Below are 14887 nucleotides of genomic sequence, written 5' to 3'. Positions count from 1 at the left end.
GTAGAATGTCGTTACTTTGATTAGAAGGTTTGTTAGTGTTAAGCAAAACTTGCTACTTCTGAGAGAAAAGTTGTTATCACAATCAAAAAATTGTTACTTCTAAGAAAAAATTTGGTAACTTTGGTAGAAAAGTTGCTAGTTCGAACAGAAATAGTTTTTTCACTGATGAAAAATATTATTTCTAAGAGAAATTTGTGTGTGTTCAATAAAAGTAAGTTAGTTTTTAGGTAAAATGTCGTTACTTTGATGAGAAGGTTTGTTAGTGTTAAGCAAAACTTGCTATTTCTGACAGAAAAGTTGTTATCAAAATCAAAAAAATGTTACTTCTAAGAAAAAATTTGGTATCTTTGACAGAAAACTTGCTAGTTCGAACAGAAAAAGTGTTATCACTGATGAAAAATATTATTTCTAAGAGAAATTTGTGTGTGTTCATTAAAAGTATGTTAGTATTAAGGTAAAATGTCGTTACTTTGATGAGAAGATTTGTTAGTGTTAAGCAGAACTTGCTACTTCTGACAGAAAAGTTGTTATAATTATAAAAAAAATGTTACTTCTAAGAAAAATTTGGTATCTTTGGTAGAAAACTTGCTAGTTCGAACAGAAAAAGTGTTATCACTGATGAAAAATATTATTTCTAAGAGAAATTTGTGCGTGTTCAGTAAAAGTATGTTAGTATTAAGTTAAAATGTCGTTACTTTGATGAGAAGGTTTGTTAGTGTTAAGCAGAACTAGCTATTTCTGACAGAAAAGTTGTTTTCTCAGTAAAAAAAAAGTTACTTCTAAGAAAAAATTTGGTATCTTTGGTAGAAAACTTGCTAGTTCGAACATATAAAGTGTTATCACTGATGAAAATTATTATTTTTAAGAGAAAATTGTGTGTGTTCAGTAAAAGTAAGTTAGTTTTTAGGTAAAATGTCGTTACTTTGATGAGAAGGTTTGTTAGTGTTAAGCAAAACTTGCTATTTCTGACAGAAAAGTTGTTATCAAAATCACAAAAATGTTACTTCTAAGAAAAAATTTGGTATTTTTGACAGAAAACTTGCTAATTCGAATAGAAAAAGTGTTATCGTTGATGAAAAATATTATTTCTAAGAAAAATTTGTATGTGTTCATTAAAAGTATGTTAGTATTAAGGTAAAATGTCGTTACTTTGATGAGAAGGTTTGTTAGTGTTAAGCAGAACTTGCTACTTCTGACAGAAAAGTTGTTATAATTATAAAAAAAATGTTACTTCTAAGACAAAATTTGGTATCTTTGGTAGAAAACTTGCTAGTTCGAACAGAAAAAGTGTTATCACTGATGAAAACTATTATTTCTAAGAGAAATTTGTGTGTTATCAGTAAAAGTATGTTAGTATTAAGATAAAATGTCGTTACTTTGATGAGAAGGTTTGTTAGTGTTAAGCAGAACTTGCTATTTCTGACAGAAAAGTTGTTTTCACAGTAAAAAAAATGTTACTTCTAAGAAAAAATTTTGTATCTTTGGTAGAAAACTTGCTAGTTCGAACATAAAAAGTGTTATCACTGATGAAAATTATTATTTCTAAGAGAAATTTGTGTGTGTTCAGTAAACGTTTTGTGGTATTAAAGAAGATTGTTGTTACTTTGATACCCACATTTAAAATACATGTGATTTTATGAATAATATTTGTTTTTTGTTATGAACATATAAAAAAAAAGCCTTTTGAAAGTATCGCTTGGTGATGAGATATCCAAAAAGCCCTAACGTAAAGTTGTGAGTAAAAAGGATGAGTACTTCAACTTGTAAAATTGGCTTAGGAGGGACATTACGTAAAGAAATTGTTCTGAAATAATATAAAAAAGCATTTTGAAAAGTATTGCTTGGCGTTGGGGTATTCAAAAAGTCGTAAGGTAAAGTTGTGGTGAAAAGTATGAGTACTTCAACTTGTAAAATGGGTTTAGGAGGGATATTAAGAAAAGAAATTGTTCTGAAAAGATATAAAAAAGCCCTTTGAAATGTGGGGACCCTTCTATGTCTCAATTGCACATAAAAAAGTATTAAAAAATGGAGGGGGGGCTTTGGGGCGCCGGGGGTCCTTTGGGGGCAGCAAGGGGGCCCTTTGGGGGCGCCAAGGGGGCCCTTTGGGGCGCTGGGGGCCCTGGGGGGATGTCGGGGGCCCTTTGGGGGCACCGTGGGGCCCTTTGGGGGTTACCGGAGGGCCTTTGGGGTTGGGGTAGGGGACCTCACAACACTGTTCAAATGGAACTTGTGTATTATAACGACCACAGAGTTTCACCCAAAATCATCTTCTAATTCATCGTCTAAAATCACCTTCTAGAATGTCTCAAACGGTTTCGCTCAAATAATCCCCTAAAAGTAATTTCTGCGTGTTCCTTTTTTTTCGCATCCCTGCGCTGTCACATTTGAAATTCCTAGGAAACCCTTTCCCACGTTAATCTCGTCATCTCTAAGATGTTCCTAGTTACACTATTATGGTTTCGATAGAATATCAATTTATCACTCTGACCTAAAGATCGGAGAAGCCATATTTAAAAATACAATATTAATTTATCTCTGTCACGTAAGATCAGAGAAGCCATATTTAAAAATAAAATTTCTATCTCCTTAGAATCTCGTATAATTCCTAGGAAACAAGTGATGTCATTTCTAATTCCCCTTTCGTAGATCAATAATTCCCCTCGATTATGCAAATCAATTTCTCAGAAATTCTGTCCCCTTCTTTTATGTAATCAATTTCTCGGAAATCCTCTCCCCACCGATTATGTAAATCAAGTTCTCAGAAATCCACTTCCCCCTCGAGTCCTAGATCAATACATCTCTCCCCCTGTTAATGCGCATGTGCAAACTTCGCCCCCTGGAGTCATTGCACCTAGACGAACAACAACAAATCAATTGACCTTGACCCCATTAGTCTCGATCGATAATCCTTGAATAAATTATGTAGGTTTGGCGTTAGACTCAATTGTAGATGGCAGCACGGTGTGGGTTTCATAGCTATTGTGCCCTTCCTACTCACATTCCATACATAAATTCTGGTAAATTCCCCCGCGTAAAATTTCCCCTGGAATGTTCGCTCCTGGCAATTTCCCTTCCCTGGGAAATAATTCACTTAGAAAATCCATCCCTTGAAAACCTCCTCCTCCCAAAAACAAAACAAATAAACAAGCATCCGTGATCTCCCTTCTGGCAAAAAAACAAAATTCCACATTTATGTAGATGAGAGCTAGAAACTTACACAGAAGAGTTCTCTGATACGCTGATTCTGATGGTGCAATTTCCAATAAAATTTGTTGACTTTTGGGGATGTTTCCCCTTTTTCGAAAATCGGACAAATTATGTCTTGTAGCATCTGATGGATCATGTTAAACTTAGCGAATTTTATATATTTGGAATCAGCCTAGTAAGCCTATTCTTTTGATGTATCAATTGTTATCAAAGTTCCGTTTTTTTTATAATTTCGGTTACTATCTGTTGTTTTCAAAGGGACAAAGCAAAGCAGGGGTAAATTTCGAGAAGAAAAGTAATATACAAAGCTGCAATACGAAATAAGGGTAACTCCGCAGCCGAAGTCATTTCTCTCAATTTCCGTCTCAAAATCACAGTTTCTTGTCGACCAAAGATGATCTTCCATCTAGAAATTGAAATTTTGTTTCGCTATTAAAAATTCCTGAAATTTTGTATGAAAAAGTTGAAAAAAAAAGTTTGACCAAAATTGAAATCAGCAATAAAAAATAAATTGTACTAAAGTATGAGCATTATCACATAGGATGACAAATATGGGCACTTAAAAGCGATTAAATAAAAACAACAAGTTTTTTAATTGAAAGTAAGGAGCAACATTAAAACTTAAAACGAACAGAAATTTTTCGTAAGCGTAAGAGCAAGGAATTGACGAGGAGAGCGAACTCCCTCATATACGTAATGATTTCTGTTCAATATTAAGTTTTAATGTTGCTCCTTGCTTCAGTTGAAAAAACTTGTTTTTTTATTTAATTTCTGATCGTTTGTTAAATAATGCTGGGAAATCCTGCGTGCCCTTCATGGAAAATTTTCTTCTCCCATGAAAAAGTCCTCCATGGAAACTTATTTGTCTGAAATCAACATAACAATTGAATTCTTTTGATATATCTATGAGTATACAAATTACTTTTTTATCGTGTCGGTTACTATTGGGCAGAGTTGCTCCTTACTTACAGTTCGATACTACGAGCTGTTTGAAAAAGAATAAAAAGGGTAGAAAAAACGGAATTAAACTCATAAATCCTCGCAATAACCTCCCTATTTACACAAGACAATTTTTAATAGTTTTTGAGACTACATGTAAATTATCTCAAGGAAATTTAATTTTGTAATGTCTGTCCAATTAAATTGCTAGAATTTATTATAGAAAAGAGACTAAACCAGGTAGAAAATACTGACCGAAATATTGGCAAAACCGAAATATTGGCAGTTCTCCAGTATTTTTTTTTTTTTAACTGGCTGTAAATTATCTCGCTTTCTCGTATTAGCATTTTTGAATTTTTTGGTCTTCTGTAGGGTGGAGAAGGCCATCAAGTTTTCCAGTATTGAATTATGTCTTGGCTCTTAGTGATAAGTCTTTAGACTTCTTCCTGATATTTAATTAATTTTTTTTCTGAAGCTTTTGTTATACTTCATCAGTATTTTGCTAGTCTATTTGACAAAATTATACAATCAGAAATTTTAAGGGGAAAGTAAAATAGATTATTTATTAGCCTATTAGTTATTATAACAAAGCTCTACTTCAGAAATAAGTCTGAAGGAATTCTGAATGAAGGAGTTCTGTTGTTGAATAAAATACAAAAATACAAAACACAATAACAATACAATACAAAATACAAAATTTGAAGATAAAATACAAAAGAAGGGTTGGATAAAGAAAGACTATGGATATCAGGAGTTACCTCCATTTAGACATCAGTTCATAAAAGGAACTACCATCATCAGTTGAATAACTTGAAGGCAATATCGACTAAATTCATATTTTAACGTTTTGAATTATAAAACTAGTTTTAACTTTATACTTTCATTTTTTATGCTTTATATATATACTTTATACTTTCATAGTTTATACTTTATACTTTCATGTCTATTAAGAAACCCAAAAAAGGAGAAATAAATAAAGAACAGAACAGAACGATCAACGTCTAACAATAAAAACATATTTTTGCAATTAGATCCTAGAAAATTTTTTTATTTGCCCGTTTGAGAAATCCATTCTCTTTTTTATTTCGGAATGTTCTTTATATTGAAGTACATAGGAAAATACCAAAAATACTAGATTTATTTTTTACCCAACGATTGGTGGATTGTATCAAAACCTGGGTTAAAATTTGGCTTATGACTGACACTTCCCACGGATAATTTCCCGATGATTTCACATAATTCGCCTGTATTTGTTTTCTAGTAATTTGACGTTTTGATGCATTTATGTCCCCCCCCCCAAAAAAGGACATCCGTCCCTAAAAAAATTAGATTCCTCTATACCTGCCATGGTATGAAAGGAAATTGACATGAACCTACTTCGCTAGTCCTTTTCATTAGGTCATCAAACGGTTCGTGGTAACGAACTGTGAGTAAGGAGCGACCCGGCTCAATAGTAACTGAAACTCTAAAAAACGAAATTTTGATGCCAATATACGTAGCCACTCCTGAGACACCTCTGATACGCCCTTTTGCTAGCTTGGAATCACATGGCGCCTTTTGGCTTAGCCCACTTACATAAATACACAGGTTTAGCCACTCAGTTACATAGATAGTATCAAGCAGTTCGTGGTAACGAACTATAAGTAAGGAGCGACTCCATAGTACCTGAACTCTAAAAAACATAATTTTGATATCAATAGATTGGCTACATCAAATGAATCAGCTTATTATTCTCCTTCTAATATATAAGATTCGTTAAGTTTATTGTTACCCATCAAAAGTTACAGGCCTGAAAAAATTTGCTTTATTTTCGAAAAAAGAGGAAAACACCCCCTAAAAGTCATATAATCTTAATGAAAATCACATTATCATATTCAGCGCATCAGAGAACCATACTGTAGAGGTTTCAAGCTTCTATCTGCAAAAATGTGGAATTTTGTATTTTTTTTTCCAGAAGATAGATCACGGGTCTGTGTTTATTTCTTTTCCCCCGGGGTGATTGTATCAACCCAGTGGTTCTAGAATATCTTGAGAGGGCTCATTCAAGTAGAAACTAAAAGTTCTAGCGCCCTTTTTAAGTGATCAAAAAGATTGGAGGGCTACCTCGCCTTCTCCCCTTTTTTCCCAAAGTCGTCTGATCAAATTTCTGAAATTGCCATTTTGCTCATCATAGTTGAAAGGCTCAATAACATTGCCTTTCTATATAACATGACCCCCCACAGCACCAGGGCAAAGGTCTTTAAGTCATAAAATTTACCCATTATCTACACATAGTATTTGTTATTGTGAAGTATGTATATATATTCTGGTTGGGGGGGGGGGTGAATTTTTTATATTTTTTTGTATGGGGAAGGAAGTTTCCAGGGGATGAGCTTGTCAGGAGAAATTATACACTGGGGGAATTTGCCAGAAGTCCTATACAAAATTCTTTTAAATGTCTTGCTTTCTCTTTTCCGTCTCAATTTTGCGCGTGGAGTTGTTAATTGTAATTGCCCGGGGTAAACTTTCACCGGGATTGAATTGTCTAAAGTGTATTTCCGTGGGGAGGGAAATTTCTCTGTGGAGGTGGGGCCAGATCTCCTGGTATTACTTAAAAACAATTAGAAATTAAATTAAATATAAAACAAATTTTTCGTACTGAAAGTAAGGAGCAACATTGAAACTTAAAACGAAGAGATTATTATTACGTGCATGAAGGGGGTTGCCCCCTCCTCAAAACCTTGCTCTTTGCGCTAAAATTTGAATTTTGTTCCAATTCTTTAAGAATGACTCCTGAAACACAAGGGTCGTTTAATTAGAACAATAGGAAGCTTTTTTAATAGTATTAAATAAAAAAAAAAAAAAGTTTTTTTAACTGAAAGTAAGGAGCGACATTAAAAATTAAAACCAACAGAAATTATTCTGTATATGAAAGGGGCTGTCCCCTCCTAAACGCCTCGCTCTTTTCGCTAAATTTTTTTATTGTTAAAAAAAAATAGAGTTGTGAGAAAGTCAAACTTGAACGTAAAGAGCAAGGCGTTGAGGAGGGGAAAGCCCCTTTCATATACGGAATAATTTCTGTTCGTTTTAATGTTTAGCGTCGTTCCTTACTTTCAGTTAAAAAAACTTGCTTTTTTTTAAATTTTTGAACGTTTTTGAATTAATGCAAGTTTTGATATTGGCTCACCGTACATAAATTATTACTACAAAATTTTCATGTTAATTTTACTTTTATTTGGTTAAATGGCTTTCTCGAAACTTGTTTAATTTTATTTACGAACGTTTTTATTAGCAATAAATATACGTAATTTACGAATTAACTTAGGTAACGAACTTCTATATTCATATATTCTTAATACGTATATTAGGGAGTTCGCCCCCTAGTCAATACCTTGTTCTTTAAGCTAAATTTCGAATTTTGTTCCAATTCTTTAAAATTGACCCTTAATCACAAAGGCCATTAATTAGAATAAATAGCTCTTATGAAAGTACTAAAACATCTTTGGCTTAAAGAGCGAGGTATTGACTAGGGGGTGAACCCAATCATATACGTAATATTTTCTGTTTGTTTTAAGTTGTGAAGTTGCTCCTTACTTTCAGTTGAAAAACTTTTTTTTTTATTTAATTTCTGGTCTTTTTTTAAAGAATGCTGGTAAATCTGGCGCCCCCTTCATATCAATGTCCCTTCCCCCATGAAACTTCCTTCATGGAAAGTTCCTCTCACATAACCCCCAACCCAACCCCCTCCCCCCACTATCAGAAAAAATCCCCCGTGAAAACGTCTTTATACTTCCCAATAACCAATACCATATGTTAACATTGGGTAAAGTTCATAACTTTCAGCCCTCCCCCCGGGGACTTCGGGGTATTAAGTCATCCTAAAATACATAGTTATCATATATTCAACCATGCTGAACAAATTGGCTATCTCAAAATTTTGAGCCGGTGACTTTGGCAGAAAAATGTGCGTTGGAGGGGGCCTAGTTGCCCTCCATTCCTTTGGTCACTTAAAATGGCACTAGAACTTTTAATTTCCGTTCCAAGGAGTCCTCCCACGATATTCTAGGACCACAGGGTCGATGCGATTGCCCCTGGGGAAAAAAAACAAACAAACAAATAAACACGCATCCGTGATCATTCTTCTGGCAAAAATTATAAAAATTCACGTTTTTGCTTAAATGTCCTTGAAAATTATGCAGCAGGATTTTCTGATACGCTGAATCTGATAGTGTGATTTTCATTAAGGTTATATCACTTTTAGGGGGTCTTCTCCCCTTTTTTCGAAAATCAGCCAATTTTTTCAGGCGCGGAACTTTTGATGGGTAAAACTAAAATCGATGAAACTTAAATATTTGAAATCAGCATTAAAATCTGATTCTTTTGATGTATCTGTTGGTATCAAAATCCCGTTATCTAGAGTTTCGGTTACCATTGAGCCGGGTCACTTCTTACTTACAGTTCGTTACCACGAACTGTTTGACTAAAAAACTTTAGCGTAAATAGCGAGGTGTTAAGGGAGGGGCAATTCCCTTTAGACACGTAATAAATTTTACGCGTCATAAATTTAATTCAAAAATGTTCAGAAATTAAATATAAAAAAAACAAGCTTTTAAACAGAAAGTGAGGAGCGACATTAAAACTTAAAACGAACAGAAATTATTCCGTATATGGAAAACGCTGTATCCTCCTCTACGCCTCGCTCTTTACGCTAAAGTTTGACTCTTTTTCACAACTCTACTTTTAAAACAATAAAATCTTTAGCGTAAAGAGTAAGGCGTAAAGGAGGGGACAGCCCCTTTCATATATGGAATAATTTCTGTTCATTTTAAGTTTTAATGTTTCTTCTTACTTTCTGTTTAGAAAACTCGTTTTTTGTTGAATTGTCAAAGTAAGGTTGCAATCCTTCGTTGTTGAAATTGAAAAGGTGTCTTAGTCAGGGAAAAAAGACACTTCCTATCAAATAATGGTGCTTGGGGTCAGTGGATAAATGATAAGATTTTGCATCACCAAAACTAAAGCAAGTCAGAATTATAGACTCAATTTTGGAGCCAATTATGGAAGGTTGCCTAAAAAATTTAAAAAACACATCCAAAATTAAAAAAAAAGGAATAAAAGGAAGAGGAAGGTTTCCATACTCCAATTTCTGCATGTACTGGCAGCTTCCTCGTCAGCGTCAACAGCCGTGTTTTCTTGTGGATATGCTGATAAAAAGAAAAATAATTCACAAGTCCATAATTATGGACTCTAGTAAACCAATATAACAGTTAAAGAATCTTAAAGGATGGTTTTTAAAGAAGCCTGACCGACCAATTTCTAATTGGTTTCAAACTCTTCCAGCGAAAAAATTGCTTGTACACATGAAACGGTTTATTGAATTAAGAGATTTAAAAGGATTTTGTCGGCGATGATTTTTTTGACACGAAAATTTGTCTATCAATTTGTATTCCATCAGCATGCTTAAGACTCCAACCAAAGCACGGGCCTAACTGACAACCATATTTAATCATTAATAACTTAATTCTCACATAATACCTCAAAAATCGTTGAGATTAAAACAGAGATATTTCGTTAGCCTTCAGGATCTGATTTTAAGTCATTAATTTAGCCTAGGCCTTCGTGTTCAGAGAACCCGTACATAAGTAAATCATTATTGATTAGTCTAATAAAGATAAAAACCCATTTTCAAAGCCGACTGATAACTTTGCTTTGGATTATTTATGACAATGGTTTCAAAGGAGCGGATGAAAGCTGCTTATCCAGAAAGCAGGCCAGATAGCCGGAGCGCATAAAATGGCATTATTAACATAAGAAGGTATATTGCTGATGCAAGGTGAGAAAACGCTATATCACTGTTCTATAATTTCACTATGTTTAGCACTTGCTAAATAATTGATTTAACTGATATCGATAACACAACCGTTGCGACTCCAAAAAGATAACGTGTATTAAGGGAATATTTTAGAAAACATGAAGGCAATGCATTGCTGGTATACTATATCTACCCATAGCTGAGCTTTACTATCATTTTAATGTTTGTTATAAAAACATAGTTAACATGTCGTAGAAGGACTTTTTTTTCAATTATCAAGCGAACGTTAAGAAGGACGTTGTAGAGCAGGGTTATTTATTGATATAGTGTATGGAGGTTCTTACTTAACTCATTTTTAAAGGGAATTAGACGCTGCTCCGCCTTGCTCAGCTTCCGTAATTTCACCAGCGATCATTTTTCATGTGGCCCGGTCCTTTACACAACTTTTATAAAATACAATTTTATAATTAAAACCAACTGACTTTAATTATTGACTTTTGAATTAAAATCAACTTGGTGGAAGTGATGAAAAACTTGAGAGCCATGGCTAATTAGAGTAAAACTAATACGGATAGTCTCTGTGAGAGGCAAAGCTGGCATAAATGTTTCAGAATTGTATACAAATACACAGAAAGATTATCAAACAACCTTATGAAGGACCCAGCAGAGCTTGGGTGCGCATTGATGCAGTGTATGAAAGTTCTTACTTACCTTACTTTTGAAGGGAACTAGACGCTGCTCTGCCCACAATTTCACCAGCAGCTATTTTTCATGAGGCACGGTCTTGTGCAGCAGTGTCAAGATGGTTTTGCCGACCCCTGTCATAGAGCCAATCGAAGAGGTGGGAGCCTCCAGTTGGCTTTTTGTCGTTCTTCACCATTGACTAGTCATCTTTCTTCTGGTCTGCGGGATCAATGTTTTCAGTTCTCAAGTGGCTGCACTTTAATAACGAACTATGACAAGCATCACTGATCATTGCAGGGTAGATAATACCCCAGCCACAAGAACCGTTGTTTCTTCGCAATTACTAATATAGCGCACTGTTGCTTACAGCGTTTGCGGTGTCCTTGTTGGTTGCTTGTTGATGGCACTGCCGTCATATTACGACGGAGATATTGGTCATCAAACCCGTTCAGTTTTCTGCTAGTGTGAGCTTTGATAACCCGTGTTTTCCACCAATATAGGAGAGAGCTTCTGAAAATCGCCTCCTTATCTCTAATTCTTATATTGACATTTTTGCTTAGGCGTTCCAAAAGTTATTTATTGAGCTGGGCAAAACGGAAAGAGGCTGTGCGATGCGAAGTAAACAAGGGATGCGAAGTAAGCGAATTATTCAACTTGCTCAATGGCTGTTCCCCCGAAAGGATATAGAAGGAGGACTCTGGAAGCTGGTAGGGATCATTTAGGTCTCTGTTGAATTATTTTGGCTTTCATTGAATTATCCTCAGCGAGGAAACTATGTCAGGGACCTGAACATCTTTTCCGACTGTCCCTCCTGCATGGGTCCTGACACCTCACTCCATAATCTGGTATATAGAATTGAAAAGGATGGATGATTGGACGTAACATTGCTTAAGTCCTGACTCCACAGGGAAATTTTCAGCGAAACCTTTTCTTGGCCGTTTAGTTTACAGCGACATTTTCAGACTCTAGACCAGAATCCCGGAACCTCATTTGTGTTGCCTGGTTGAAAACTTTTGAAAACTCTGCAGAATACGAGGGTGTTCCATCCTTACCTAGGATGCTAGAAAAAACCTTTCGCTCAAATTAATGGAAGGCTTCTGTAAAATCGATGAAAATAAGGATCAGTGCCAGACTGTGTATATGGCACTGCTGAAGCAGCAGACTAAGAATGAGAACTTTCTCAGTGCAAGAGTCACTGGCTCTGAAACTTGTTTATTTTCCTGCATTTTAATTCTCAGGTCTGTTTGAATGTACGAAACAAAACGAGGATAAAAAAATTTGCCGTGACATCAGTGAGAGCAACTCCAAGGTAATTCTTACATTCTGACTTTTCACTCACTCTCTTTGAAGACAAGAATAATGACTAAGCCGTTCTATTCCTTCGAGAAAGTCTATTCGGTCCAAATTTAGTCTAACAGCAGTTTAAGATGGGCTGCGACAATTTTATTTTATCTGCAGTTTTATGCAGTAATGTAGGCTGACTATCTTCAACAGAACCACAGCAAACTTTTCGTTGGTCACTGAACCTATGGCTTTTGTTATTCTAGTTATATCAGGGAGCTCAAAACAAATCTTCAAAGTGCTTGAAGGACATCTGAAGCTTTGGAGTATGTGTGAACGATTGGACAAATTTAAGAGTTCTTGAATATATTTCTTCTAATCTGATGTTCGTACAGAAAAGTCCGCCATGATCCACTCATCGCTCAGGCAGATGGTCTCAGAGATATGTTGGCTGCTCTCAGTGACTTGTTTTAGCAATTGGTAGAACTTGCAGGCGTTGTGTGCCTTAGACGCAGATTCTATGAGATTCTCCATTTCTGTCTAGTGGTCTTGCCGTGTTTCACTCTTGTACTCTGTTTCAGAGTAGGACTGCCCGCATTTATTGGGTAACTTAATGTTTTCTTGTATTATCCGGAATTTTCATTTTGGTTTTAACGCTCCAAGGACTTCGTTCGCTGAGTCCATCATTGCTGCAGCAAAGATAAGATTTATTCATCAAGAAAGACACATACAATAGTAAAAGATAAATAAAAAATTGTAGAACATTTTTCTATTTCCCAATAGGCTCATTGGCCTGCAAATTTCTCCCGTTTTTTCTTTATACATAACCAAGATGCAATATAATATGGGATTTTTCCAACTGGAAAGACTCATCAATTTTTCATTACGCCACCTCCCCTGACCAGAGCATCACATCTACTGTGGACGCTTCAACTTTGGTTGGAATACTGATACTTGGCATACGGGTGTTTCATTGTGTTTTAATTAACAGCAAGTCCCCGGCTTGCTGGTTCAGCCTTTGTGCTAGCCTAGCACTCAATTTCTGGTGTTTCCACATCTTTTCCATAAATAGATCATGCGGTAAGATTCCTCACGAAAGACTAGGGACAGAATTTCTACCTAACCTAACTTACGGGAGGCTTAGAAGAGGAAAGAAGGTTCTTGCTAAACCAGGTCTTCGGTATCCAGACCGGTGCTGTTTGGGCTCTTAAATCGGGGTAGCAATTAGCCTATTTCTGGACCTTAATGCATCTAAACTTGTGACAGCAGTTTTCTAATTCAGCAAGCCTAAGAATCCAATAGCTCTGAAAATCTTTGGATTAAGATCTAGGGGCGGAGTTTAGTTATGCAAAACTCCTTTCTTCGGTTAGAACAATGACTAATGCTTTGTGGAGCGTAAATGTTTTATTCTAATGGCTTTACATTTCTGACTCTTGGGTGGACGGATGGAGGTGTTTTATCAACAAATATTTAAACCCTGTCTTCTTCGTTGTATATTAGGCTACTGACTTATGTTTTCCTAGCAAAACAGTTATTGCCAAGATCTGCTTTCATGCTTACATTGACTTTCACCAGTAAAAAAATTGCCCATCTGCATACCCCATTTAAGATAATTTGATTTCCTTTGGAACCAAAAGTAGCAAGTTGGTGCCCTGATTTTAGATTCATAGAGGACCAACCCGGGTACCGAAGCACCGACTTTCATTCGCCTGTAAATGAAAGCTAATATTTTCTCAATTTACCGTTGCACGCACAGTCAGTGATAGCTTCATAGTTGTTTGGCAAATTATGTAAAACTAATTGACAGTGTATTCTAAAAAAAAAATTAAATACAACAATTTCTCGGTAAGAGGGATCCTTTTCATAAGCCTGCTTCTTCTTCGTTGTTTTTAAATGACATCGTTGCTCCTCTCGTGAAGTAAGAATTTTACATTAACTATTACTATACAGTGCTGATCAGGGAGAGGGGGTTGTGCCGTGACGCAGCTGTGTCATAATTAATATTTCCAGGGGGAATAAGGGGGGAGGGAAGAAAACAGGTTTCGGAAAATTTTATGACAAAATTATGTATTTCGTCAGAAAAATTTCGCCCGTTCCAAAAACGAATAAAATCAATATCTGACCGATTCTCGCAAACTACAAAATTGCAAATACTTGTTTTTTATGCTGGGTTCAATATCCTCTCAAAGCCGTTTTCTAATAAACGAACCATGGAAACTAACTTTTGTGTTGAATTGAAATACAAACCTTAACATTTTTCAACGCCCCTCTATCCTCTGTAGAACGTGTGTTTTTTCCACTGTATACTGAAGTTTGTGTCTCATTCATCCGTTAAGTGCTACTGGATAAAATTAACTTGGAAATATATTTGGAAGGCCTTACCTGCTTAGGGTTGGTTGCACAACAACAACAAAAAAAATACTAAGTTTTACATGATCAGAAACGCTGGCTAGACTTAATGAAACCAGTCTCAACACAAATAAAGCTCGCGTTAATGTTATCTAACGTTTGATTAGAAAAGGCGCAGCCACAAAAAGTGCGCTTTAAACACCATTTTTGTACCTAAAATATGGCAGAGCTGATGTTTTCAGAAGCTTGCACTTTGAAAATACTCTGATTTAAAGAATTTAATTTGTAATCTCCTAAAAAAGGACCAGAGTTGGCGGGAAATGCACCCCATATGGTACCCACGGTTGGTACCCACGGTAAATTTAAATTAAATTAAATTAAATTAAATTAATAAACTGAAGAAACATTGACAGTATTAACCAACAGTAAAAGTTTGGCAACAAAAAACGAACAGAAAGTAATTTACGCACCGAAAGCGCCATCTGATATATCAGTAAAATGAAATGAACTAAACTAAAACTTAAATGAGCAAAATTTATTCTGTATATAGAGGATTCTTAGAGGTTAAATTTAATTCAATAAACCCAAATTTGTATAGAGAAACTTACAAAGTTATGAATTCTCTTTACTAACTAATCA

General features: G+C 35.3%; 1 protein-coding gene across 1 annotated transcript in view; it reads left to right on the top strand.

The window, feature by feature from the left end:
- LOC148946403 (uncharacterized) overlaps nt 1-11340 on the top strand; it is a 327531-nt gene extending 316191 nt beyond the window's left edge. The window contains exon 6 of the mRNA XM_089097688.1: nt 11179-11340. Coding sequence (XP_088953814.1) covers nt 11179-11340 — 162 coding nt within the window. The remainder of the gene's footprint in view (nt 1-11178) is intronic.
- The last annotated feature ends 3547 nt before the right edge of the window (nt 11341-14887 follow it).

Source organism: Artemia sp. Qi Xiang Cuo, chromosome 12 (assembly GCF_049724085.1).
Source record: "Artemia sp. Qi Xiang Cuo chromosome 12, ASM4972408v1, whole genome shotgun sequence".
In the NCBI taxonomy this organism is placed as follows: Eukaryota; Metazoa; Arthropoda; class Branchiopoda; order Anostraca; family Artemiidae; genus Artemia; species Artemia sp. Qi Xiang Cuo.
This window is presented reverse-complemented; position numbering and strand designations above follow the sequence as displayed.